At 34.9% G+C, this 25,606-nt stretch overlaps 2 protein-coding genes across 2 annotated transcripts; both read right to left on the reverse strand.

Annotated features, from left to right (window-relative positions):
• Positions 1-6,569: 6,569 nt before the first annotated feature.
• Positions 6,570-9,279, reverse strand: LOC136229926 (uncharacterized). Its single transcript, XM_066018784.1, has 3 exons — positions 9,147-9,279; positions 7,358-7,494; positions 6,570-7,265 (listed from the first exon to the last, which is right to left on the reverse strand). The coding sequence occupies exons 1-3, from the start codon at positions 9,277-9,279 to the stop codon at positions 6,711-6,713; spliced, it is 825 nt and encodes a 274-aa protein (XP_065874856.1). The 3' UTR covers positions 6,570-6,710.
• Positions 9,280-21,859: 12,580 nt separating this feature from the next.
• On the reverse strand, positions 21,860-22,828 carry LOC136231150 (uncharacterized). The gene is made up of 4 exons (XM_066020443.1): positions 22,655-22,828; positions 22,557-22,574; positions 22,438-22,455; positions 21,860-22,349 (listed from the first exon to the last, which is right to left on the reverse strand). Exons 1-4 carry the CDS (start codon positions 22,775-22,777, stop codon positions 22,119-22,121), a joined length of 390 nt encoding a protein of 129 aa, XP_065876515.1. The 5' UTR covers positions 22,778-22,828; the 3' UTR covers positions 21,860-22,118.
• Positions 22,829-25,606: the final 2,778 nt, after the last annotated feature.

The following is a 25,606-nucleotide window of genomic DNA, read 5'->3' on the forward strand; positions in this document are numbered from 1 at the left end:
GGGACTAGAGTGTGTGTTGATGCAAAATGGAAGAGTAATATCTTATGCTTCTCGTCAATTGAGGACCCATGAATTAATTATCCAACACATGATCTGGATTTGGTAGCCATAGTACATGCATTGAAAATCTGGAGACATTATCTTTATGTGGAGACCTTCAAGATCCTTACTAATCACAAAAGCCTCAACTATATCTTAACATAGAAGGAACTGAATATGAGACAGAGAAGATGGATGAAATTTCTAAAGGATTACAACCGCACCATAGATTACCATCCAGGAAAGCCAAATGTAATGGAAGATGCTTTGAGAAGGAAGAGCTCGAGTACCTTAGCCGACTTAGAAGGGCACATTTTGACACCATTGGTGGAGATGAGATCCATGAATTTGAAGTTAAAAGTTGATAAAATGGTCGGGTTGTTAGCAACTTTGGAGATTCGGTAAGACTATAGGATTGGTGAATCACAAAATCAAGATATTTTCTATGGGGATATGTTAGAAAAGATGAGACAAGGTCAGAAGCCTAATTTCTCAGTAAGTTCAAAAGAAATTCTAAATGAGGCTCACAATGCACCATATACGATGCACCCATGAACTACAAAGATATATGGTAATTTGAGACCTTATTATTGGTGGGCGACAATGAAAAAAGATGTAGCAGAGTTCGTGGAGAAATGCTTAATTGGAAGTAGATTTTTCTTTGCAAGAATTTTCATTCCTTCTCGGACTTATATCCACACCTTCACAGTTTTCTGCTCCTTTATGCTATAACATATCTTAACATTGTCGATCGAAATAATATCGATAATTTGTTGCTTAACTATTTAAAGAGTTAGTGGTAATCCAGTCTTGAGACCGACAATTTGGTTGCAAAGTTTAGTCTTTCAACTTTGAGACCGACATTTTGATTTGAAAAACAGTTCTAAATAATTTGCACCAAACACGAAATCCAACAACAAACTTTTTGACAACCAGCTAATAAAAGAGATCGTATTCCATATCTAAGTACAAAATTTTAATGCTCAGTTAGTAAGACCACTGGTTAGGGACTGTAAATTTGGTCTCTAATTCGCTTATTTCCCGTAGTGCATGGTTATAATTTACATTTATCATTAGACAGCTCATTATTTTTAATTGAACCAATTGTGATCAATAGTGAGATTTTCTAATAAAACTTTACTAGCTTTTTTTTGTAACGAAAGGTTCGAACAAAGTTTAAGAACTTTAAAATGTATCATTAATAACCATACAAATTCCATTGAAAAATAGCCAATTTCAGAGTGCTGATAAGCTCAACCCAAATAATTGAATTCAGTGAATATTGAGTATCATAATACTATCAAAAATAACAAAATGGCGGCAAACAAATTTTCCACCAAATAAAAATGTATACATAACATCAAATGACCCAAGTAGTTAAAAAAAAACAATCACTACTTGATAACGAACATTTATTGAACAAGAGGTTATTTTTGCAGGAAATTAAAATTTCTCTTTCAAAGTATTTCAGGTTATGTTTTCACTTCAACTAGCTAACACTTATTATCTGAGCGAGCCCAATTTTCTTCCTAAGAAAATTTGACACCTCTGCTGCATCTATTCCTTTTCCTACTATCTCCAGCCGGCCCATGTCAATACCAAGAAATCGAGCTGATTCAACCCCTAAAATGCCAACTGCAATCTTCAATGCTTTAGATCGGGCCTCTCTGTCAAACAGGGCAACCTTTAACACAATTGTTTTCTGCAATTTAACAACAAAATGAAATTAGTAACCAATAAAATGAAGTACATCTTTGTAACACCCTGTCCCAATACCATGTAGACGCGTTTTAAAGCCGGGAGGTCCAATGTGTTGGAATTGGGGCAAAATGGACAATATCTACATGGTATTGGGGAAGGGTGTTACAATTGGTATCAGAGCCGACTCTCCATTTCCGATGTGGGATTCAGTTCATTCCTGCCCCATCGCCATCCCTTAAGGCCGCTCTTTGCTCGGGCCTTCTTAGCCCAGCGCCACCCACTCTGGAACGGGTTGTTACACGCCCACCAGCTTCCGCCTGGTTTGTCCCTGAACTACACATGGTAGGTGGAGAGTCGGTTCTGATCCAATACCATGTAGATATTGTCCGCTTTGGTCAAATTCTAACACATTGGGCCTCACGGCTTCAAAACGCGTCTGCATTGGATTCTCATCTCACTAATAAGTCTCAATCACTCCCTCTCCATTTTCGATGTGGGATTCAGTTCATTCCTGCCCCATCGCCATCCCTTAAGGCCGCTCCTTGCTTAGGCCTTCTTACCCCGTCGACACCCACTCCAGACCGGGTGTTACAATCTTAATCTTATATCACTATATTGAAAAGAGATAAATATACACACCTTTAACACAACCTTTGGCTGCAATTTAACAACAAGAAAGTCAAATTAGAAACCAATAAAATTAAGTTCATCTTAATCTTATGTCATTACATTGAAAAGAGAAAAATATACACACCTTTAACACAACATTTGGCTACAATTCAACAACAACAAAATCAAATTAGAAACCAATACAATTAAGTACATCTTAATCTCATCTCATTACATTGAAAAGAGAAAAATATACACACCTTCAACACAACCTTTGGCTGCAATTCCACAACAACCAAATCAAATTAGAAGCCAATAAAATAAGTGCATCTTAATCCTATGTCATTACATTGAAAAGACAAAAAATATACACACCTGTACCACAACCTTAGGCTGCAATTCAACAACAATAAAATCAAATTAGAAACCAATAAAATTAAGTTCATCTTTAATCTTATAACACTACATTGAAAAGAGAAAAATATACACACCTGTACCACAACCTTTGACTGCAATTCAATAACAATAAAATCAAATTAGAAACCAATAAAATTAAGTACATCTTAATCGGCCCACCCCGTTGCGACAGCTGCTGCCTCGCGGCAGCAGCAAATCACAGGGAGCCGCTGCCTTAATGGCAGCGGCGTCTCTGCTGTCGGTTGCTGCGCAAAGCAGCAACCGCCTTGCGACAGCCGCTCGGGGTTGCCGCCTCACGGCAGCGACCCCGAACAACTGTTCGTATTTATTTCTTTTTAAATAAATACATATTAGTATATATATAACTGTTTTAAAACAATTTCAAAACAATTTTCAGAATATCAGAAATCAGTTTTATCTTTTAGATTTAGTAAAACAAAAGTTTTAATTATCTAACCATAAAACCTTCAAGTTAAGTTTAAACGATTATCAACCGAAATAATCAGGAACTATGCATAATCAGTTTTAATTAACAAGTAATCAAACTTATTTATCGTTAGGTTAATTGAACTAATCGATTAATTAATTTAATCTAACAATAAATCTATTCAATCCGATTGAAAAACTCTTTTATTTACATATATGAAATAACAGATTAACATAGGCTCTGATACCAATGTAGGAAAATAGACAAGCCTAGGCATCGCGGAATAATAAAATTTTATCTATTTTATCTATTTCACGTTTCCAAGATCTGTCAATTGTTATTTCATATAAAGAGGGATAGATAGTAATACCTTTATTGATGAATTATTTACCGTTGCAAACGAAGTGCCTACAATTTGCTATTATCAACTCGTGAACCACGAACGTTTGATTCAACACAAAACCAAAAGATAATTAGTGATCAACCTTCAATGAATAGCAATCGCAATGATTGCCTCTAACAGAAATCGATACGAGATCAAAGAGGGAGTAAGAAATAAAGTAAATTAGACGAGACGAAAGACAGAACGATTCCTCCTCTCCTATTTTGTGTGTCGAAATTTGGGGTTAGGGAAGTCTATTTATAGACTTTTCTTAACCATAATCCCAGTTGTGTTAGGTGATTAAATAATTGGAATCTTATACAGAATATGATTCCTAATTAGATAATTAAATAAACACTTTACTATTATCTAAATAATAACTAAATATATCTAGATAATTATTATTAATCAAATTAATAATTAATTAATGTTAGGGATAATTAAATAGAGTTTCAATCACATAAAACTTCTAATTAATATTATCAGATAATCTTTTAATTTAATTGATAACCATAATCAAATTATAATTATTAATCAAATTAATTTATCCCTAAATTAATGTAAATTTCGGCCCATATGTATATGTCCCACTAATTACATTTTCGTCCTCCGATTCCAAGTCCCATATGCGACCCATTAGGTTCTTTATTGCCACTAGCCGTATATATCATTTGAAATTATTCATCACGATTAATTCCAACATATATATAACGGAATACCGTCGAGAGCTGTTACTAGCAGAACCTATGATATTCCACCAGAGCAATTAAGAAGTCAGGTTGATAACTGACATTAACCTTTCTGTATTAGGTACAGTATAATACGATCCTTCATCAAATATCCTTTCGGTAAATTCCTTATAACCATGGAATGTGTCAATGTTACATATAACGAAGAGTCCGGTTTTACCTGTACAGGTTGAATTCACTCTGAAATATAAGTTAAGTGAAATGTTTATTTCTACTCTTAACTGTATCACCTTGCAAGGATTTCAGTCAATTCACCACAAGCGGCCCTTTGAATATATCTCTCATTTATCGGGAGTGACGAATGCTCAATATGACATTAATCATTCTGTAATTACTTCGCGTGATACCCAACCCTGCTCTCACACACCCTAGGCTCTCACCTATAGGATCGTGCTCGCACAGAATCAAAGTATCAGACTCCGCAATCCAGAATTACTAATTAATGAATGTTTGAGTCTGAGGATTAGTTATACCTACTAATACCGATGAGATGAACAGTTGACACATTAGATAAATCACTCCATTCTGTTATCTCAAGTCGGGTCCCAATCCTAATGAACTCCTTCATCAGATCCATGTAACTGTCTAGATATCAGAATATCTAAAGCTTGTGAGATCAGCTTTCTGTCTCGACAGAAAACACTGCAAGTCTCAACATCAATATGTCAATCCCTATAACATATTACTTGACTTGGGTTCACTTTAAGTCTATCAGTCTATTATAAAGTATAGTCTCACTTCATGCTTGTATGAACACTTTATAACTACTTGAATAAACTTAGGATTACTTCCTTTGTGAAAGATTTGTGCCTTTATATATAGTTACATATTAATGCTATATATCTGATTAAACAAATGACCAAAGAAACAATTTATTCATTGATATTAATAAACATCCAAACACCTTTAACTCCACGAGGTCTGCCTTTCTATCATACACACGCTCATAAGGCGTTTGTCCTTGAATGGGTTGCGAAGGCAACCTGTTTATGAGATAGACAGCGTGACTAACTGCCTCGGGCCAATAGTCCTTTGGTAATGAACTCTGAAAAATGATTGTTCTTGTTGTGTTCATAATGTCCTGATGCTTTCTTTCCACTCTGCCGTTTTGCTGTGGTGTTTCTGGACATGATGTTTGATGTGTGATCCCATTCTTTGCAAAGAAATCCTTCATGATGAACCAAGGGCCATTGTCCGTTCATATTGTCTTAACATTCTTGTTAAATTGTCTGTTAACATAAGCACAAAAATGTTGCACTGCTAGACTTGCTTCTCCTTTTGTTTGCATAAACGTGACCCATGTATACCTGCTATGATCGTCAAGAATGGTTAAAAAGTATCGTTTGTTAGAGTGTGATTCCCGTGCGGGACCCCATATATCCATATGTACTAGGTCAAAACATTCTTTAGCTAGGCTATGACTTAATGAAAAAGGGACTTTCTTTTGCTTAGCTTTCTGACAAATGTCACATGGTATTTCTTTGGAGGAATCAAAATCATTACATGATATGCTGAGGCCTCTCAATCTCTCGTAAGAGGGATGGCCAAAGCGCAAATGCCATACATTTGTTTTAATTGAAAAAACAGAACTCCCATGCGATAATGGGTACTCTAAATAATAAAGACCTTCATGCTCCCTAACCAAGCCAATCCTCGTCCAATTTGTGGTGTCCTGTATCACACACATTGACCCTGTTATTAGGACGCACAATCCACTAGCACTCAACAACTTACTAGTAGATATAAGGTTGTAGTCAAAGGCAGGTATGCACAACACGTTATGCAAGATAAAATGTGGACTCAATATCACAGTGCAAACATATTCTGCTTTAACCTTTCACTACAAGAAAATCGCGAATTACGAGCGGAAAATTCCGTCGGTAAGGTACCAAATTCCGTCGAAAATTCGTATTTCCGACGGATTTCCAGCGGACTCAATCCGCTGGAAAAAGGGCCGCTGCTCCGGCACACCGACCACGGTTTCTGTCCGCTGGAAATATATTCCGTCCCATTTTCGGTCGGAGAATTTCGTCGGTATGTTTGGACACCGACCGATTTATTCCAACGGATTTCCATCGGTGAAAAATAATTACCTACGGATATGTGCCAGCGGATTCCGTCGGAAATATCATAATTCTAAATTATTTTAAATTAAATTAAAATTATACTATTTTATTTATTTTTCAATTATATTTTTTATCTAACTAGAAAATATTGGAATAAATTATAAAAGTGAACAATAAACTTGTCAAACCAAATATTTATATATAATTAAATAACATTCCATTGTAATTAGGACAAAACTATTCGATCGAGATAAACCATACGGAAAAACTATATATGTCCGACTTAGATAAAACTATATATCTAGATAAAACCATCCATCCTATGTTAAATCATTCTCATGTAGCTCATCTCTATCTATAGATCTACCTGGATTGGATGATGAATGTTGTGCTTGGCTCTCACGTATCTCGGCCATCTCCAACTCAAACCGCACTATAACATTCTGCAAAGATCCTAACTGCTCTCTCATTTGCACCTCCATGTCATTTTGCTTCTTCATAACATTCTCAATCATTTTAGGAGTGACACCAATATGAAGCTGACGAGAACCGTGATCCTCTTCTTGCACTCCCTCACCATGTCGCTGTTGACTATCAGCAAGAGTTTGCACTATCTTATGCAACATATCTAACTGTGACTGCAAATGCGAATGCGGGTCAGAAGATGATGATGAAGTGGATGCGCCTGGTGTGTTTGGTGTAGATGAACACTGAGATGTAGCTGACCCGAAGTACCTACAAGCAGCATCACCCAATCCATATAGTCTCTGCTTTTTACTGTGTCCACCAACAACATCATAATAAGTCTTTAATAAATCTATTACTCTGTCTCTTTCACTCTGAGCACTGAGAGCCACTGCACGGACATATTCTTCCTAAATATTTATGAATTTCTTGTTAGTAAATCATATTGATTATAAAATAATTAACTCAAAAAAAGTTTATAAGATGAAATTTTGTTAACTACCGCGACAACTTGAGCACGAGGATCAGACCAAGAAGTACCGTCATGGCGCTTCGTGTGAGTGAATGCAAATAATTCATGTGCAGTCGGTACACGACCAAGTAGTTTTGTCTGTAAAAAATTAAAAAGAATGACAAAACCTGCATTTTAATTTCAAGCTTAAACATAATGAGAAAAAGATAAACCGCACAGCAATGCATATTATTAAACATGATTAAACAATATATATACATGGTCAATTTACATTTGAGGATAAATGCAATGTATAGTTCTTTGCTAAGCTATGTGAACATAGTTGACTTTGTTTGAGATAGAAAAAAAAAGAAAAGATAAAAATAATAAAATGAGCATGCCAATGACAACCAGGAACAGGATGATGTTTGCAGTTTATCCTCATTCCTGAAAATGACTTTTGTGGCTAGAATAACATGTTCAATTTTGGGGCATAAAGGGTACGAGGCAGCACCATTCAGTTGCTTGACAAGTGCACCAAATGCAAAAAATTAGGGCACTGGTCGACAGAGAAAGAAAGCGGAGAGGGGTGAGAGCTATAGGGTTCAAATAGAAAAGTAAGAATACGAAAAATAAAGGGGGAATAATTTATTCCGCCGGAGAATTCCGCCGGTATTTCTCGTTTTTCTTGTAGTGAATGTGGGCTAAGACTAATTTCATATACAAACATATGATCCTACACTAGTAATAAACACATATGCGAATAACTCATATACACACAATAATAAATTAGATCCTGCACTAGTCATATACACACATATGATAATCTTAGTTATTAGGCTAAGTAAGCATTCAAAAGCTCCATAAAAAAACATCTCCTATGATAATCTCAACACTAATCATATGGTTGATCTAGTTGGCGATCCAAATGGATAAGCTGCAAGAAGCTGACAAATTCGCATACAGCTAAATGACCATGAATATATATAGTATCTGTTTGGATTATAGTTTGAAGCGGTCTTCGTTTTTTTCTTACGCGTAGATATATGACAAACAAAACCTCTGTGTGTATATATATATATATATAATAGGCAACACTCATTTGAACCGTCAAACTAAAGTCTCAAAGTCAATTAGAACCCTATACTACCGAAATAAGCAATGAGGTCCCTAAATAAAAAAAAAACATAACCAATTGAACCTAATTTTACACTTAGAATGTAGCTTAACTTAAATAATTAGATGCTCTACCATTAGTTGCTACTAAACAACATTTCAATATCCGAATTTTCTCCTACATAGCAGAGAAAACTAGCAGAAAAAAAAACTTTGGCTCACAATTATCATAAAATACAATTTCAATAGAAACAGATTATTATATACGAAAATAACTATGTTAGTTACCCATTAATCTCCCTAAACTAACTAATTACATGCTTCTGCATTAAAAATACAATACAAGGATAACAATATAAGGAATATCACGTGGAATTATGCATATCAGACAGATGTTGTGTTTGTCTAATTATCAAAAATGGATTCTCAGCAAAGAAGGAACTTAAAGGAGGAATAGGTGTATATACAAGAAATATCAGGCCAAATTGGTTTTGATTCATTAGCAGGAAAAGTTGGTCTTTACTCAAATATGGAGGTTTATCTTTTAAAATCCAAGAGCACTCCTTCCTTGCTTTGTGGTAATATGCAAAAACTGAAGAATTCTGTTTCTTCTTCTTACAATGCCAAAAAAAGAATATCTACTTTTCTATTCCTCACAACCAAAATAACATGGAAGTCAAAGGAAAACAAATCCAGATAGGGAATATGAATATAATAATTTTACCTGAAAAAGCAAGAACAAACACTATGCATATGACTGACCAAGCATGAACTGGATCCTTACCCTCAAGCAAGTATTCATTAAACCCCTTCAATTTCTTAGAAACCTTGTCATAGCCATACCCAACAATCATCATTCTTAAAGCAAGAACAATGTGCAGGACAACATTTTCGCACTTGAAATAATTCTAATTAAAGGATCTGGTCATGGAATAAAAGGGGAAAAAATAGCAAAGCCTATTGATTCCACTAAGATTGTATGGAATTCTGCACAGCAATACGATGACCATGCACAGTGGCAAACAAAGTTCAAACATAATACGCTAAGCCAAATTATCGAAATTCTCAAGCACATCAATACATCCATTACGAGACTAAAGAATAAGAGAAGCCATTTACTTAAGCAGGGAAAATGAATGTATCATGCAAAATTGATGTTAAAACATAGTATCTAAAGAGGTTCCATCATTAGAGGGGGAAATCCTAAATGTGAATCTCTAAACCCTAAATCCCAAATTAAGGGGGAAATCCTTAAACCCATCCAAAATCAAAGAAAACTCAGTCAAAATTAAGTTCACTGACCTAAATTAAAGCAAAATCCAAGGCTTGTGTAGAGAAATCTAGGTCGCACTGCTTCCATTAAAAAAAAACAATGGGTCAAAAAGAGAAATATCAAACTGAACACAATTGGAGCAAAATACAACTCCCAAAATACCACTCCTATTAATGAGTAATATAAAGGGGTGAGGGATTACCTGTTGAATGAAAAACCTAGAGACAAACAAAAAGGGTTGGCTGGTGTTTAAGTCAGAAAGATGAAACGGTTGGCAGCTGCTGTATTCTCCATGAAAGAGGCGAGGTTTGAGAGAGAAAGAGGAAAGGGCTTGTGAAAGACGAAAGGGCTGGTGAAAGAGGCGAGGCGAGCTGTATATTACATTTGAGAGGGAAAAGAAAGGGAAATGAAAAGGCATATGAAAAAAAGGGGGAGAACGATTTCCCATTACCGCTAATAAAAAATTAATAAATTATTCTAAAATAATAATAATAATAATAATAAATATTTTTTTATTATTCATACCGACGGAATTCCGCCGGTATGTAAAATTAACCGCCGGCAATTTTACCGGCCGATATTCATACCAACGAATCCGCTGCTGAACTTAATATTCACCAACGATTTTTCAATTCCGCCCCAGATCCGCCGGTGATCTGTAGCGCAAACAATTCCGCTGCTATTCCGCCGGTAATCAGCAGCGGATTTCAGTCCGCCGGTAATTTCCGCTGGTAATTCGCGATTTTCTTGTAGTGTTTTCCCCATTTGGCAGATTTACCCAGCATTTGTCTATCCTGTCATATGAACTGTATATTCGCACATCACAAATAATATGATCTGTTGCCCCTGTATCAATTATCCAGCATGATGAAATAGGGTTAAGTTTTAGGCTGTTACCAGAACTGTCTCCCTTGACAAAAGTGTTGACACTGCTGCCCGAGGCTGAGACCTTCCCCGGATGGTTTAGTGGCAATAGGTCAACAAGAGTCTGATACTGTTCCTTGGTTAGAGAAAACGGTTCTATGTTAGCCTGCCTATTGTCCCCTTCCCCAGAGTCTCCACTTTCCCTGCCTTGATTCACTGCTGAGTTGGCCCTGGGCTGGTTAGTTTTGAAAGGATTCCCTCTATTCTTGTTTCCATAGTTGGGCGGATAACCGTGCTTTTTGAAGCAAATGTCCTCTGTGTGTCCTGTATTGCCACAAAAATTACATAATGCTGAGTTTTTACCTTTGCGATTGTCAAATCTTGTGTTGTTGTTTGGCCTGTTCTGTTGATTGTTCTGTTTGCTATTTGTGAATCCTGCAAACATGTTGTTGTTGCCTCCTTCATTTCCTTTGACAGGTGCAAGACCTATCTGCCTTTCATGTTGAATGGCCAAGGCGTAAGTTTTGTTCAGGGATGGTAAAGGTTCAATCAATAGGATTTGCGAGTAGACTGTTGAATAAGAATCATTCAATCCTTGGATAAAAGTAACTTGGTCTGCATCTTGCTCGCAAGACCTTGAAAGCATCGCAGCTGCACGATGGTCTGCATACACATTTTGGCATTGGTCTGAGGTTAGTGAGCTCGTCATAGAGTATTTTTAGGTTTGTATAATACTCCGTAACATTTCCATTTCCTTGTTTCAGGCTATGGATCTCCCTTCGTAGCTTCAGTATGTGCGAACCGTTCCTTCAGATCTGCCCAAATTTGATTCGCCTTGTCTAGGCACATTATGCTTATTGCTATAGAAGGCGATAAAGCATGGTTAATCCAAGAGATTACCATATTGTTGCATCTTTCCCACTGACTGTACATGTTGTCGCTGACTGCCGGAGCCATGATGGTGCCATCTACAAAGGCTAACTTGTTCTTGGACATTAAAGCCACCTTGACAGCCCGGGACCATTGGTGATAATTTGGTCCAGTGAGAACTTGTGAAACCAGGGATAGCGCCGGAGTCTCGTTTTGAGGGAGATGGTAAGGACTGCTCGACGTGATCATCGGAGCTGCTTGGCCTGCCATGGCTCGACCAGGAAAAAAAAGGATAGCCTTTTGTTTGGTTAGTATAGCTCTGATACCATAATAATTTGAATGAAAAAATAATATCTTTCTCATTAAGGTAAACATTGTGCTAACTATTACATTTATATTGTTACTAGGTGTATTGATCAAGTAATCTTGGAGGCTAAGCTAAAAGGTACAAGACAAGTGGGTGAATCATCGCCATTGATCAAATCTGGATATGATGAATGGTGAGGATCACTCTAAGGAATAATCAAGTGATGGTGACTATCATAAGGAATTTGGACAGCTTCTAGAATACCCCATTGTTGTTAAAAGACCGAAATGCCCTTCCTTACTGCGAAATGAACGAACTGCCCCTGATCAAGTGAAGTGTCACCAGGCTTTTGATTAATTAGTTCAATGTATTTGAGTCAGACAAATCCAACCCTTTGAATACGTAACCTTGAGACTTTGAAAGGTCTCTACTTCTTCTTCTTCTCCTTTCATGGAGTTCTTCTTCAGAGAAAAGAAAACTTTCTTCTCCTTATTATTTCAACAAGCTAACAATCTGATATTGTAAACAGATAATATCTAGACTAACCAATTTATGTTAATGACCTTTATCAATAAGATTTTAATTGGAAGATAATAAATTTAAGAGGGCTTGATAAACTCGAGCCAAATAATTGAATTCGATGAAATTAGAGTATCATAATACATCAACTCTAAAAAAAAAAAACTACGGAAATAAAAAATTTGCCACAAAATAAAAAATGTATACATAGCATAAAATGATACAAGTAATTCCAAAAAAAACAATTACTACTTGATAAGGAACATTTAATGAACAATAAGTTATTTTGCAAGAAAGTAAACTCATGGAAACTTATAAGAATCAGATTTCTGTAATTTAAAGAAATTAGATAAACCGTTCTTAACAAATTGAGGGACTCCATAGTTAAACTTCTGTTCTTCTTTCTCTTCTACTGCGCTTACATTTATTAACTCAGCCAGCCCAATTTTCTTCTTAAGTAAATTTGCAACCTCTACGGCATCTACTCCATCTCCTACTATCTCCATTTTGCTCTTGTCATTATCTAGGAATCTAGCTGATTCAACCCCTAAAATGCCTACTGCAATCTTCAATGCTTTAGATTGGGACTTTTTGTCAAACAGGGCAACCTTTAACACAATCTTTTGCTGCAATTCAACAACAATAAAATCAAATTAGAAAATAATAAAATTAATTACATCTTAATTTTATGTCGTGGCTACATTGAAACATTACAAGAAAAACAGTAATTACCAACCAAAATTTGAAACCAGATTAAAATTGGTTGCAATATTATTGTCAGATATTAATATGGAGTTTAGCTTTAACTATCAGCTTGAACTTTTAGTTCAAATGGTTTCATGACATGGTATCAGAGCGACTTGGATCAAACGGTCAAGGGTTCGAGTCCTGACAACCTCATTAATCTGTGGAATTAAAAACACATGTCGAGTTAGGCCCATGTTGTACACCCTGCAAGCCCAAGGGGTTGCGTGTGCGGATGTGTCAGATCTTAATATAAGATATATGATTCAATTGGTTCCATGACATGGTATTAGCCCCTTTGTGACCAAATGGTCCTCATATTCGTGTGCGGTTGCAAAGTTAATGATTAGAATTGTGAGATATATTTGAAACAAATATGTGGTTTCAAAATTTTAATGGTTGCAAATATTACAACTAGATAAGTTGGAAGATTAATTTTTTGGTTCCAATTATTGGCCAATGCCGCCATAAGATATAGACTAAGTTAAATAAAATAAAAAAAAAACAAAAATTGCCGTATCACCACTTTATCATTACCGTCCATATTCATCACTAAATTAGGATTTGACGAATTGAATTTCAACTTTCCATCAGAAATTGGTCAGAAAAATCGTCGTGAATGTTGCGACCAGCATATTTGCAACCAAAAGCTCGTCTCTAACAACTTTCGATATATAAATTGGATTTTGAAACCAAATAGTGGTTGCTAAAAAACGGTTCGTAACTTTGCCACCAACTTAACAACTAATTTGTTGGTTGCAAACATTGCTATCATGAACCTAGATCTGGTTTGAAAGATTTAGCGTCCTAGTAATTACCAACCGATCCATTTTGGTTGCTAAAAATATAAATCTGGTTGGAAAAACATATTAGAGACCGATTCAGTAACCGAATTTTCGGTTGCTAATTACTATTTTTCTTATAGTGAAAAGATAAAAATATACACACCTTCGTTGAAATTTGTGAGACAGTAGAATGGTGAGATGTTGAAGCCATGGATTGAAAGAGGTACTGATATTAGTTTGATTTTAAAGTTGTAAAGCGTTATAATAGCAAAGTAATCAAGTGGATATTCTCACGTAGCTTCCAAGGCAATGCTCTACTTAACTAGTTTTTGTTTATATTCTCATGGAGACTTCTTCAAATTCCTTTCCACACATGGTTATAACTTACATTTTTCATTAGACAACTAATCTTTTAGTAAATTTTTAGCAGCCCACCTAATTATCTTCTCTTAGGATACTCTTGGAGTAATACTCCCGACCAATCAATTCAGAACACATGTATATATATAATTTTTTTCCACCAATCATGTCCATATAGTGGTATTTAAAACCATTTTCATTGGTCTGGAATATTATTCCCGTAGTACTGTAACATTCTGGTTTTCTAGGTCCATACTTAGTGTTGTAATAACTTTAAAAGATAATAAAAATAATTGGATACATATATCTACGTGAAAATCTCAAAATAATTTTTTTTACCATTTAGGATTTTGTTCTAGGATTATACTATTTAAGCTTTAGTTTTGATCGTAAGGCGCCATCGTTGCTATTATAATCAGAGCAATTTTCTGTTTTCCTAAGTTCTAATGATTTTGAAATTACTTGCACAATTCAACTCTTAATTACAAATCTCTTAGATGGGATATGTCTTCATGGCTGGCAGGGCCTACAGGTGGATTCCGACCCCAAGCAGATCGTGGATCTTCTACACAGAAACTGCAAAGATTGTCGGAAATCAATCAGATTATAAAGTCTTGTGCCTATTTAGTTAGGCATTACAGAATTAGGAATGTTTCCTTTGTCCCAAGAACGCATAATAGTGTAGCGGATGCACTAGCCAAACCTTGGCTCCAACCCCATCATTTGGGCTTCAGACCCTCTATTTGTGAGGGATTTTTTTTTTTTGGTAGAAACAGGAAAGGAAAACAAACAAACAAAAACAACTATCCTGGGATCAGCCTAGGAAAGCTAACCCCAATCCTATCCTCTAAAAGGAGAGAAGAGAGAAAGATAGGAGGATCAGAAAGGGTAGTAACACCTAACAACCCCGCATGGCCAGCCGCAGCCAAGCGATCAGCAACACGGTTCTGCTCTCTGAAAATGTGACTGAACTTTAAGAAATCAAAAGAAGAGTAAAGCCTTTTAATAGCTTTAATAAGGTTGCGGCTATTCAGACAATGAGCATGATTATCAGAAATCATTTCGATGGCCTCTCTGTTATCAGACTCCACAGATAACCTCTTCACACCCAGGCTTTTAGCAAGCTTGATACCGGAGAGAATACCCTAAAGCTTTGCAGAAAAGGAAGAGCCCAACCCCAGATTCTGGGTTAACCCAGAAAGCCAGGCGCCCCCCGCATCCCTAAGAACACCTCCGGCAGCAATCTTACTATTGATAAGGCAAGAGCCATCCGTATTCAATTTCACAACTCCATCTCTCGGCCTGCTCCATCCCACTAAATGGACCTCTTTTTTCTGGGTAGACGTGGCAAGGGAATCCCCTTTGAAGCTCTCAATTATAATAGAGAGTTTTTTCGAGAAGAACTCAGCTAAGTTAGGAATAAAAATGGTTTTATTACCAAAAATCTCCTCGTTTCTCCACTTCCAAATTTGTTGACAAATGATAACAAAGAAAATGTCACCATGCTCCATGTTAGCCAGTAATTTTCCACTAATACCATCAGAGAACCAGTCATTCTCGCGGTGGGCCAGGAAGGAAGAGAGAATGTGGTGTGGGATAATTTTCTTCCAAACCTCTTTACTCTTAGAGCAATCCCTAAGAGCATGGAGCAAAGTTTCAGCATGGCCTCTGCACCTACTGCAAGCACCTGAGTTTGCCAAATGTCGTCTGTGCCTATCTGAATTAGTAAGCAACCTGTCCTTAACTCCCAGCCACACGAAACTCCTAATACGGTATGGGATTTGGAGGGCCCAAATGAATTTCCAAGTGTCCGAGGGAGGAACGGACCTGTCGAGGGTAAAAGCTTCAAAGGCAGATTTACACGAATAAACTCCATTATTAGTCAGGGCCCATCAATGCCTATCCATGTCTTCCTCTTGATTACTAACCTTCACTCCCCGAATTCTAAAGAGAGTCTCCAAGCTAAAGAAGGTATCAAACTTAGACCAGATCCAGTCCCCCTCAGAGTCCACATCGGCAATCCTCCAGTGGGGGGGGGGGGAGGAGCTACACACATCTAATAACGGTTTATCACTGATCCAGGTATCATACCAGAAACTGATGGATTTAGTTGTAGCTGAGTTTTGTTGATCTATTAAATATATGAGTACTGGCTTTAAAAAAAATATAAACCTAACGAATCTCTTTGATCCTAATGCATCAAATAATAGAAGAAACAATATTTAATAATTAAACTGTCTATTATTTCTCATAAAAGATTATAAAAAAAACTTAGGATGATTATATTTAGTAAATAATTTTTTTTTTTTTGGATGAAATGATTCTTGAATGCCATAGAAAGTTTAATCTAGTTGCTCTCAGTCCTACCTTTGATAGAGATTCAGATAAAGAAAATTATGCTAATTGGGGACACCTCTTTCAAGAAATTCCTAGAGCTCAAATGTTAAGTAGCCGAAAAGCAAGCAAACCTATCAGAAGTGAAGTCCCCGGTCAAAATAAACCCTAAAAACATATCTCTTTGTTTTTTTTCTCTAATTACACTAGACCTTGTACTAGTCAATCTCCTCATTTGAGATTCGAAAAGTTCTTCTTGGTTACCAGAACTTTTATGATTCGATATTACTTTTCTAATTAAATAGTAATTAATACCACAATCTCTCATTTGAAGATTAGATTGACGATCAATAAATTTTCACACCATTATTTTTCTGATTATTTCTTCCTTGCCATTTATGTTGGTTATGTCATACTAAGACACTAGAAGATGAACACCAAATAAATGTGTCAGTGCTAACAGTATTTGTCATAAAATATACCAGATTCTCTTTAGTTTGAATATTTTTCATCTCCAATGTTCATTTCTTCCAATTTCTCACCAATGAAAGTACCCAATCTGTAACACCATGGTCCAATACCATGTATGTTTTAAAAACCATGAGGCTGCAAGGTGATGTTGGATCAAATAAATAAACTTTCAAAGGTAACAGAGGAAGAGTATAATTGATGGAAGAAAATTCTCTTGTCTTACTACTTGTATTGATAGGTATTTATAGATTACAAACATAACTCTTGGTAAACAACATTAACTCTCTATAAATACAGATACAGACACATACAGAAATGACTCTTGAACACTCTATAAATACAGATACAGAAATGACTCTTGGATAATACGTTGAACCACATTAAAGACTCTATTAATTTTAAGTTTATTATTTCAACACACCCCCTTAAACTTATACTTTTTTTTATCCTTTAGTTACACCAAGAACAGCTCTCAATCTGCTGAAATCTTCCAACTTCAAGGCTTTAGTAAAAATATCAGCAACTTGATCTTTGGATGGTACATACTTGAGTTGAATTTCTTTCCTTCCAATGCATTCTCTAATAAAGTGATACTTGGTGTCAATATGTTTGCTTCTATCATGAAAGATCGGATTTTTAGCCAACGCAATAGCTGACTTATTATCAATAAAAACATCAGTTGCTCCATCTAGAGCAAACTTCAAACTTTTTAACATCCGTCTCAACCATATTGCATGACAAACACAAGAAGCTGCTGCAACATACTCTGCTTCACGTGTTGAAAGTGTAACAATTGCTTGTTTCTTAGAACTCCAAGCAAAAACAGCAGTTCCACAAAAAACACAAAACCAGTTGTGCTTTTCCTATCATCAACATCTCCTCCCCAATCACTATCACTGAATCCATACAATCTGAAATTGTTCTGGGAAGAGTAAAATCAACCATAATCCAGTGTACCTTTGATGTATCGAAGTATTCGTTTTGCTGCCTCCATATGAGTTAAAGTTGGAACCTCCATGTCACGACTAATGAGTCAAACTCCATATAAGATATCTGGCCTTGTACATGTCAAAAATCTTAGCCTTCCAACCAACCTTCTAAACAAAGTTGGATTCACCTTTTCTTCATCATCATGCTTTGACAACTTATTTCGACAATCCACTGGCGTAAAAGCTGAATTGCATTTATCCATCTTGAATTCTTTTAAAATAGCTTCTGCATATGACTTCTGAGACAAAAAGACACCTTCATCACTTTGCTTAACTTCAATGCCCAAATAATATGACATCAGCCCCAAATCCGTCATCTCATAATTATTTGTCATCAACTTCTTAAATTTTTCAATCATCGTTTGATCAGCCTGTGAAAATTAAATCATCAACATACAAGCATACATATATTATTTTTCCATCCTCATTCTCCTTGATATACAAAGCATGCTCATATGGACATCTTGTGAAGCCATTCTTCTGGAAATAGTCATCGATGCAAGAATACTAAGCCTTTGGAGCTTGCTTAAGGCCATACAAAGCCTTTTTTAACTTCAACACCTTATCTTCTTGCCCTTTCACAGTATAACCCAATGGTTGATTGACATAAACTTCTTCTTCAAGAGTTCCATTTAAGAATGCTGATTTGACATCCATTTGGTGAATTTTCCAACCTTGTTGAGCTGCCAAAGAAATAACTAATCGAATTATCTCAATTCGAGCCACCAGAGCAAAAACTTCTTCATAATCAATTCTGGCCTTTTGAGAAAAACCTTTTGCAACAAGGCGAGCTTTATACTTCTCCACTTTTCCTTTGGCATTTTTCTTTATTTTGAAAATCCACTTCACTGTTACTGTTTTTTTCCCTTTTGACAATGTTGTCAATTCCCAAGTGTCATTCTTCTTTATGGAATTTATTTCTTTATCCATTGCTTGTCTCCATTTCTTTTCCTGAACGACTTCTTCAAATTGTACAGGTTCTGTATCAGCAAACAAACAGAATAAAGTAGTGTTATCTACTTCTTCAGTTTCTGCATAAATCTCACTCAAGCTTCTCATTCGAGACTGCCTTTCTGATGAACTTTCTAGGGATGAGTCTGTCACATTTGTCTGAGATGTGGAAGGTGAATTCGGTGGTGTGATAATTACATCTTCATTTTGACCTGCAAAATAACTTTTGGAATTTTTTGCATAGCCAATAAACACCATCTTCTCACTTTTATCATCCAATTTGCTTCTCAATTCGTCAGCAACATGAACATAACCAAGACAACCAAATACTTTTACATGAGAAATATTTGGTTTCTTTCTACACTATGCTTCATTAGGGGTCTTTCGCAAAAGCTTCTTCGAAGGACTTCTATTATTTAAATAGACTGCACATGTTACTGCTTCTGCCCAAAATTCTTTTGGCATACCTTTGCACTTCATCATGCTTCGGATCATGTTAAGAATGGTTCTATTTTTCCGTTCCACGACACCATTTTGTTGAGGAGATCTTGGAACAGTAAGCAATCGACGAACACCATTATAATCACAGAACTGATTCAATTTCTCAGATGTCAATTCTCCTCCTCGATCAGTTCGCAATGCTTGAATCTTCAAGCCGCTTTCATTCTCAACTAGTGCTTTAAATTTTTTAAACACTTCAAATGCTTCATATTTTGCCTTCAAAAAATAAACCCATGTTTTCGGAGTATAATCATCAATAAATAATAAGAAATATCGGCTTCCTCCATGTGAACTTGGATTAATGGGAGCACAAATATCTGCATGCACCAATTCAAGTGGCTTTGATGTGCTTGACAAAGACTTCTTTGGAAAACTCCTTCTGGAATTGGGATGATTTATAGAAGGTAATCCATGCACCATTTGTTGCTTGCACATTTGCTCCAGTCCACCAAAATTCAAGTGACCCATCTTGTGATGCCACAACCATGCAGAATCTGATGAGGCTTTCAAACACATAGGACGATCACTGCTGATTTTTAATTTGAACATCTTGTTTGCAGACATAAGAACTTTTGCAATCATTTTTTCTTTCCATCTTTCATAACCAGCCCATTCCTGTTCATCTCCACCTCATAACCTTTCTTCTTTATCATTCAAATCTAGTTTCGCCTGCAACACCTGAGCGACAGGTTCTTCTCTATTTTTTTAATCTCCCCTCATGGGCTTGTAATGAACCCAAGAGTTGATCTATAGACATAGTCTCCAGATCTTTTGATTCTTCAATGGCAGTCACCACGTAATCAAATTTCTGAGTCAAAGAACGAAGGATTTTTTCTATCACAAGAACATCCTCCATTTTTTCTCCATATCTCTTCAACTGATTGACAATTACCAAAGTTCTATTAAAGAACTCATCAATTTTCTCTGACTCTTTCATCTTGAGTTTCTCATACTCACTTCTCAAGGTTTGCAAACACACCTTGACTACTTTATCTTTCCCCTTAAAGGAATTTTCGAGAATCTCCCATGCCTCCTTTGCTGTTGTTACAGTCGAAATTTTCACGAACATATTCTCATCCAGACACATGTGGATTAGAGAGAGTGCTTGTTGGTATTTATAGATTACAAACATAACTCTTGGTAAACAACATTAACTCTCTATAAATACAGATACAGAAATAACTCTTGGATAATACGCTGAACCACATTAAAGACTCTATTAATTATAAGTTTATTATTTCAACAGCGGATGTTGGATTTTCGAATATGTTTTGTATTGGAACGAAATGTTGGATTTCATGCTAGATAAAAGACACTATCAGTCACTAAATAAAGAAATATTCTCTTGTTGGTGCCCCAGTTCAACCAATGCCATCTTTAACCATATTCATTCTTTACTAGCTTGTGTAGCTGGCATGTATTGTGCTTCTGTACTAATTGTAGTAATAAAAGTGAGCATATATCATGTGATGGATTTGCCAACCTCTTGAAATACGAACAAGGGTGCGAATTGAGTTTGTCATATCCAAGACTCATGATGAAGGAATCAAATCTCTGATATCAACATCTTTGTACCTGTTTGAGACAGTATGGAGATTTGTTATATCCATGTTTTGTTTATCTACTTCTGACCACTACTAATGCCTCCATTTGTGCGAATTGTCCATTTATCATGGTTAGTCTAGCACCCATTTTTTTCTTCTAGAATAACAAGTATTATATCATAAAAAATTAGAATTTCTATGATGAAATTATTTGTTAAATTAATGACACAGTTGATCATACAAATTAGGTAAATTTTAAAGTAATATTTCAGCGCCATGGGTCGCGATGTTATAGTCCAACAAATTAAGCTAAGAAACTAGCTTATTCAAAGTGTTGATGTGCTCAGTCACTGAAGTGGATTTCGACATCCGTAACATGTACATTGCATGTTAAGGAAACTTTTACTGCCAAAGGATTTGGTTTCGTACAATCTTGTAAGATGTTCCTAGATCACCTTTAGACCATATCTTAACATTGTCGATCCAAATAATATCGGTAATTTATTGCTGAACTATTTAAAGAGTTAGTGGTAACCCAGTCTTGAGAGGGACAATCTGGTTGCAAAGTTCAGCCACTCAACTTTGAGATCGACATTAGGATTTGAAGACCAATTACATATAATTTGCACCGAACACGAAATCTGGCAGCAAAATATAGCAACAAGCTACTAAAAGACATATCGTGTTCGGTCTCTAAGTACCAAAAAATTAAAAATCAGCTAATAAGACACGGGTTTAGGGATGATAAATTGATTTCCAATTCACTTTTTCCTTATAGAGCTTGGTTATAACTTACATTTATCATTAGACAACTAATTTTTTAGTAACTGATTCGATTGTGATTATTAGTGAGATTTCTAATAAAACTATTTTTTTTTTTTGTTAATGAAAGGTTCGAACAAAGTTTAAGAACTTCAAAATGTATCATTAATAACCATACGAATTCCATTGAAAAATAGCCAATTTCAGAGTGCTGATAAGCTCAACCCAAATATAATTGGATTCAATGAATATTGAGTATCATGATACATCAACTGTCGAAAAAAAAACTATTGAATTAACAAAATGGCGACAAAAAAATTTGCCACCAAATAAAAAACACAATCCCTATTTGATAACCAAATTTATTGATCAAGAAGTTCTTTTTGCAAGAAATTAAAATTCCGATTTCAAAGTATTTCAGGTTATGTTTTCACTTGGACTGAGCTAACACTTATTATCTGAGCGAGCCCAATTTTCTTCCCAAGTAAATATGAAACCTGTCCCGCTTCTATTCCTTTTGCTACTATCTCCATCAGGCCTTTGTCGGTACCTAGGAATCTAGCTGATTGAACCCCTACAATTTCAACTGCAAACTTCAACGCTTTAGATCGGGACTCTCTGTCAAACAGGGCAACCTTTAACACAATTGTTCTCTGCAATTTAACAACAAATTAGAAATCAATAGAATTAAGTACATCTTATCTTATATCACTACATTGAAACCAAGAAAAATATACACACCTTTATCACAACCTTTGGCTGCAATTCAACAACAAGAAATTCAAATTAGTAATCAATAAAATTAAGTAGGTCTTAATTAATCTTATATCATTACATTGAAAATAGAAAAATATACACACCTTTAACACATTGTTTGCCTGCAATTCAACAACAATAAAATCAAATTAGAAACCAATAAAATTAAGTTCATCTCATGTAGCTACATAGAAAAATATACCCCAAAGTTCCTTGTCTTTGCTGGACTGTGTGAGGCAGTAAAACGGTGAGATGGTGAAGCCACAGAGTTCCTTGTCTTTGCTGGACTGAGTGAGGTAGTAAAACGGCGAGATGGTGAAGCCATGGATTGAAATTGGTATTGATATTAGTTTGATTTGAATGTCGTAAAGCGTTTGAGGCACCTCCTCCTATTTATAGTGAAAGATCATTTTTTCTTCAAATGAAAAAAAAAAAAAACACTAAATAAGAAACCCACAAGGAAAGAACAGAGAAAAGTTGAGCTTGTAGCAAAGTAATCAACTGCATATTCCCATGTAGCTTCCAAGGCAATGTTCTACTTAACTGCTTTTTGTTTTTATTCTCACTGAGACTTCTTCTAATTCCCTTCTCCACATGGTTATAATTTACGTTAAGTCTATGTTGGTGCTATTTTGTATGTGGAGCCTAAATTGATAGTTCACCAGAAACCATAGACTTATTTTAGTACTTTATCTCTATTTAAATTAGCTTTTTAAGGTGTTGTGTCAGAATGCTATGTCGAACAATCTCATTTACCATAGACAATATTGGTCAGAACTCTAGTTATAGTAAGTAGGTTGGTATAAAAAATGAAGTGATTATGAAAAAAAATTCTAACACGGTCAAGCCCCTCCGAAGTATCGGTCCTGGCTCCGCCACTGATGCTAGGTGTCAGAGATTGATATAATAACTATGATTGAGCCTTAACTATCCATTTGAGCTGTTGGTTAAAACGGTCACATAGTATCAGGGCCACTTTAACTAAGTGGTTTGATTAATTTGCAGGACATGATTGAACCTTACGTATAAGAGCGGTTGGTTAAAACGGTTCCATAACACTAGTCTGCATATCCTATTGCTTTTCATACATTTATCCAGTTATGAGCTTTTCTGACTAATTCTGAATTTTTAAGAGATAACAATTAACTATACATTTATGTCGAGTACTAATCACGAATTAAGAAGGAATGTATGAATGTTTTAGTTGGTAGGACTTCAATTGTATGACAATAGATGTTGAATTTATTCGTCTCTGAAGCTCTAATCAACCAATAATCAATGATGTCACTGTTATTTACAACTTTTATATTTATATTCATTGAATTTTGTTAGTTGAGTGGGTTTATGTAAATTATATTTTATAATTACTTTTTTGTTTGATTGTACTTATAATATATCTAAATTACAATTGAATTATACTAATTATATTCTGCAAGTTTAACAAACTTCTATTTGTCTTGTTTGTGTTGTTGATTGGAATATATAATAGGTGTTTAACAATTATTTCTTTTGATAATTAATATAAATAAAATCTAAGTTTATCTATGTTAATTTTATCATGTTAGGTAAAAGCATAATAACATAATATATTTTATGTGAGAACAAATTAACGAGGATAATAAAATATTTATATTAAAATTATAATCTCAACAATTATAATTTATATGTTTACTATTAATAACCAAACAATTTATTTATTACAGTTATTCTCATTAATGCCTAGCTTTTATTTTTATTTTTTTTATTTTTTATTAATTTACTAGATTTCATTCTTCATTCTCTTATTAGTTTATTTTAGTATGATATTTTCGTAAAAATAATTACCTCAAAACTTAGGGTTACCGTCCAATTATTCTGTCCCAAATATTTCTGCTACAAAAAAATAAAATAAAATAAAAAATTGAGCTACCAAAAACTCTTCTCTCCCCAAATATCTGCTCCAAATTTTAAGGGACCCTTGTCCCTCTTTCATTCCTAACCCTTATTCCCGCCTCAAGCTAATCTAATCTAATCCCTTAATTATAGGAAACAATAAAGCTTATGTATTCAAATAATATAGACAGATTCACACCACAAGAACATATTTTTTAGTCGGAAATTTCGTCAATAAACATAACCAATCCGTCGGTAAAGTGATTTAAAGGGAAATTTGACAGAATAAAACCGTATAAACATGCGAAAACAATTTGACGGATCATTGACGGAAAATTGTGCTGATGGAACATTGATGAAAAAATTCCATCAACAAAGTTTGACATTTTATTTGACGTTTCCATTGACATAAAAACCATCAAAATTGCTGCCATTATATAAACTCATACAATGAAAAAAATTTAAATAACAAAAGAAAAAATATCCAATATCCAAGAATTGGAAAACTAATATAACAAACAGTTAAATGTTTGTTTATAAAAATATATATATTTATATAAATCGAGATATTTTCGTTACTATAACAAAAAATAAATACACATTTAAGTAAAAATTGTTATTTTTGGTTTAAAATTTTGAAAATATATTCATTTTGACAAATTAATGGTTTGATAGAATTCCGTCAATAATTTCGTAGCATGTACCCACATAATTATATTTCGTCAAATTTTTTGATGGAAAACATTTTCGTCAATAATTTCAGTCTAAAAAATGGAAGGAATGTTCCCGCCTTAAATTTTGACGGAATATCCATTCAGTCAGAATAATCCGTCAACTGAATATAGTTCCGTCGGAATTTACTACGGTTTCTTTTCCATCAAAAATTTGATCAATAAACATGTATTTTCTAGTAATATGCGCAAATTTCTTTCTACTTCGTAATTTTTCGTGGCTTCACAATATAATGCTTCACCACTAGTGGTACTTCCTACATTTCATCGAGAATTAAAATTATTATGTAATCGCCATATAATTCTTCCTTAGGTGATCTTTATTTTTTCCATAGTTGTAGTTAGTTGTAAGCCAATCTTGAGACTGACAATGTAGTTATTTAGGTCATAAATAATTTGCACCGAACACGAAATTTGATAGCAAAAATTTAGCAATTAACTAATAAAAGACCTATCATATTCTGTCTCTAAGTACCAACAAAAATTAACAATCAGCTAGCAAGACACCAGTTTAGGGACTACAAATTGGTCTCTAATTTGTTTTTTTTTCT

Source organism: Euphorbia lathyris, chromosome 5 (assembly GCF_963576675.1).
Source record: "Euphorbia lathyris chromosome 5, ddEupLath1.1, whole genome shotgun sequence".
NCBI lineage: Eukaryota > Viridiplantae > Streptophyta > Magnoliopsida > Malpighiales > Euphorbiaceae > Euphorbia > Euphorbia lathyris.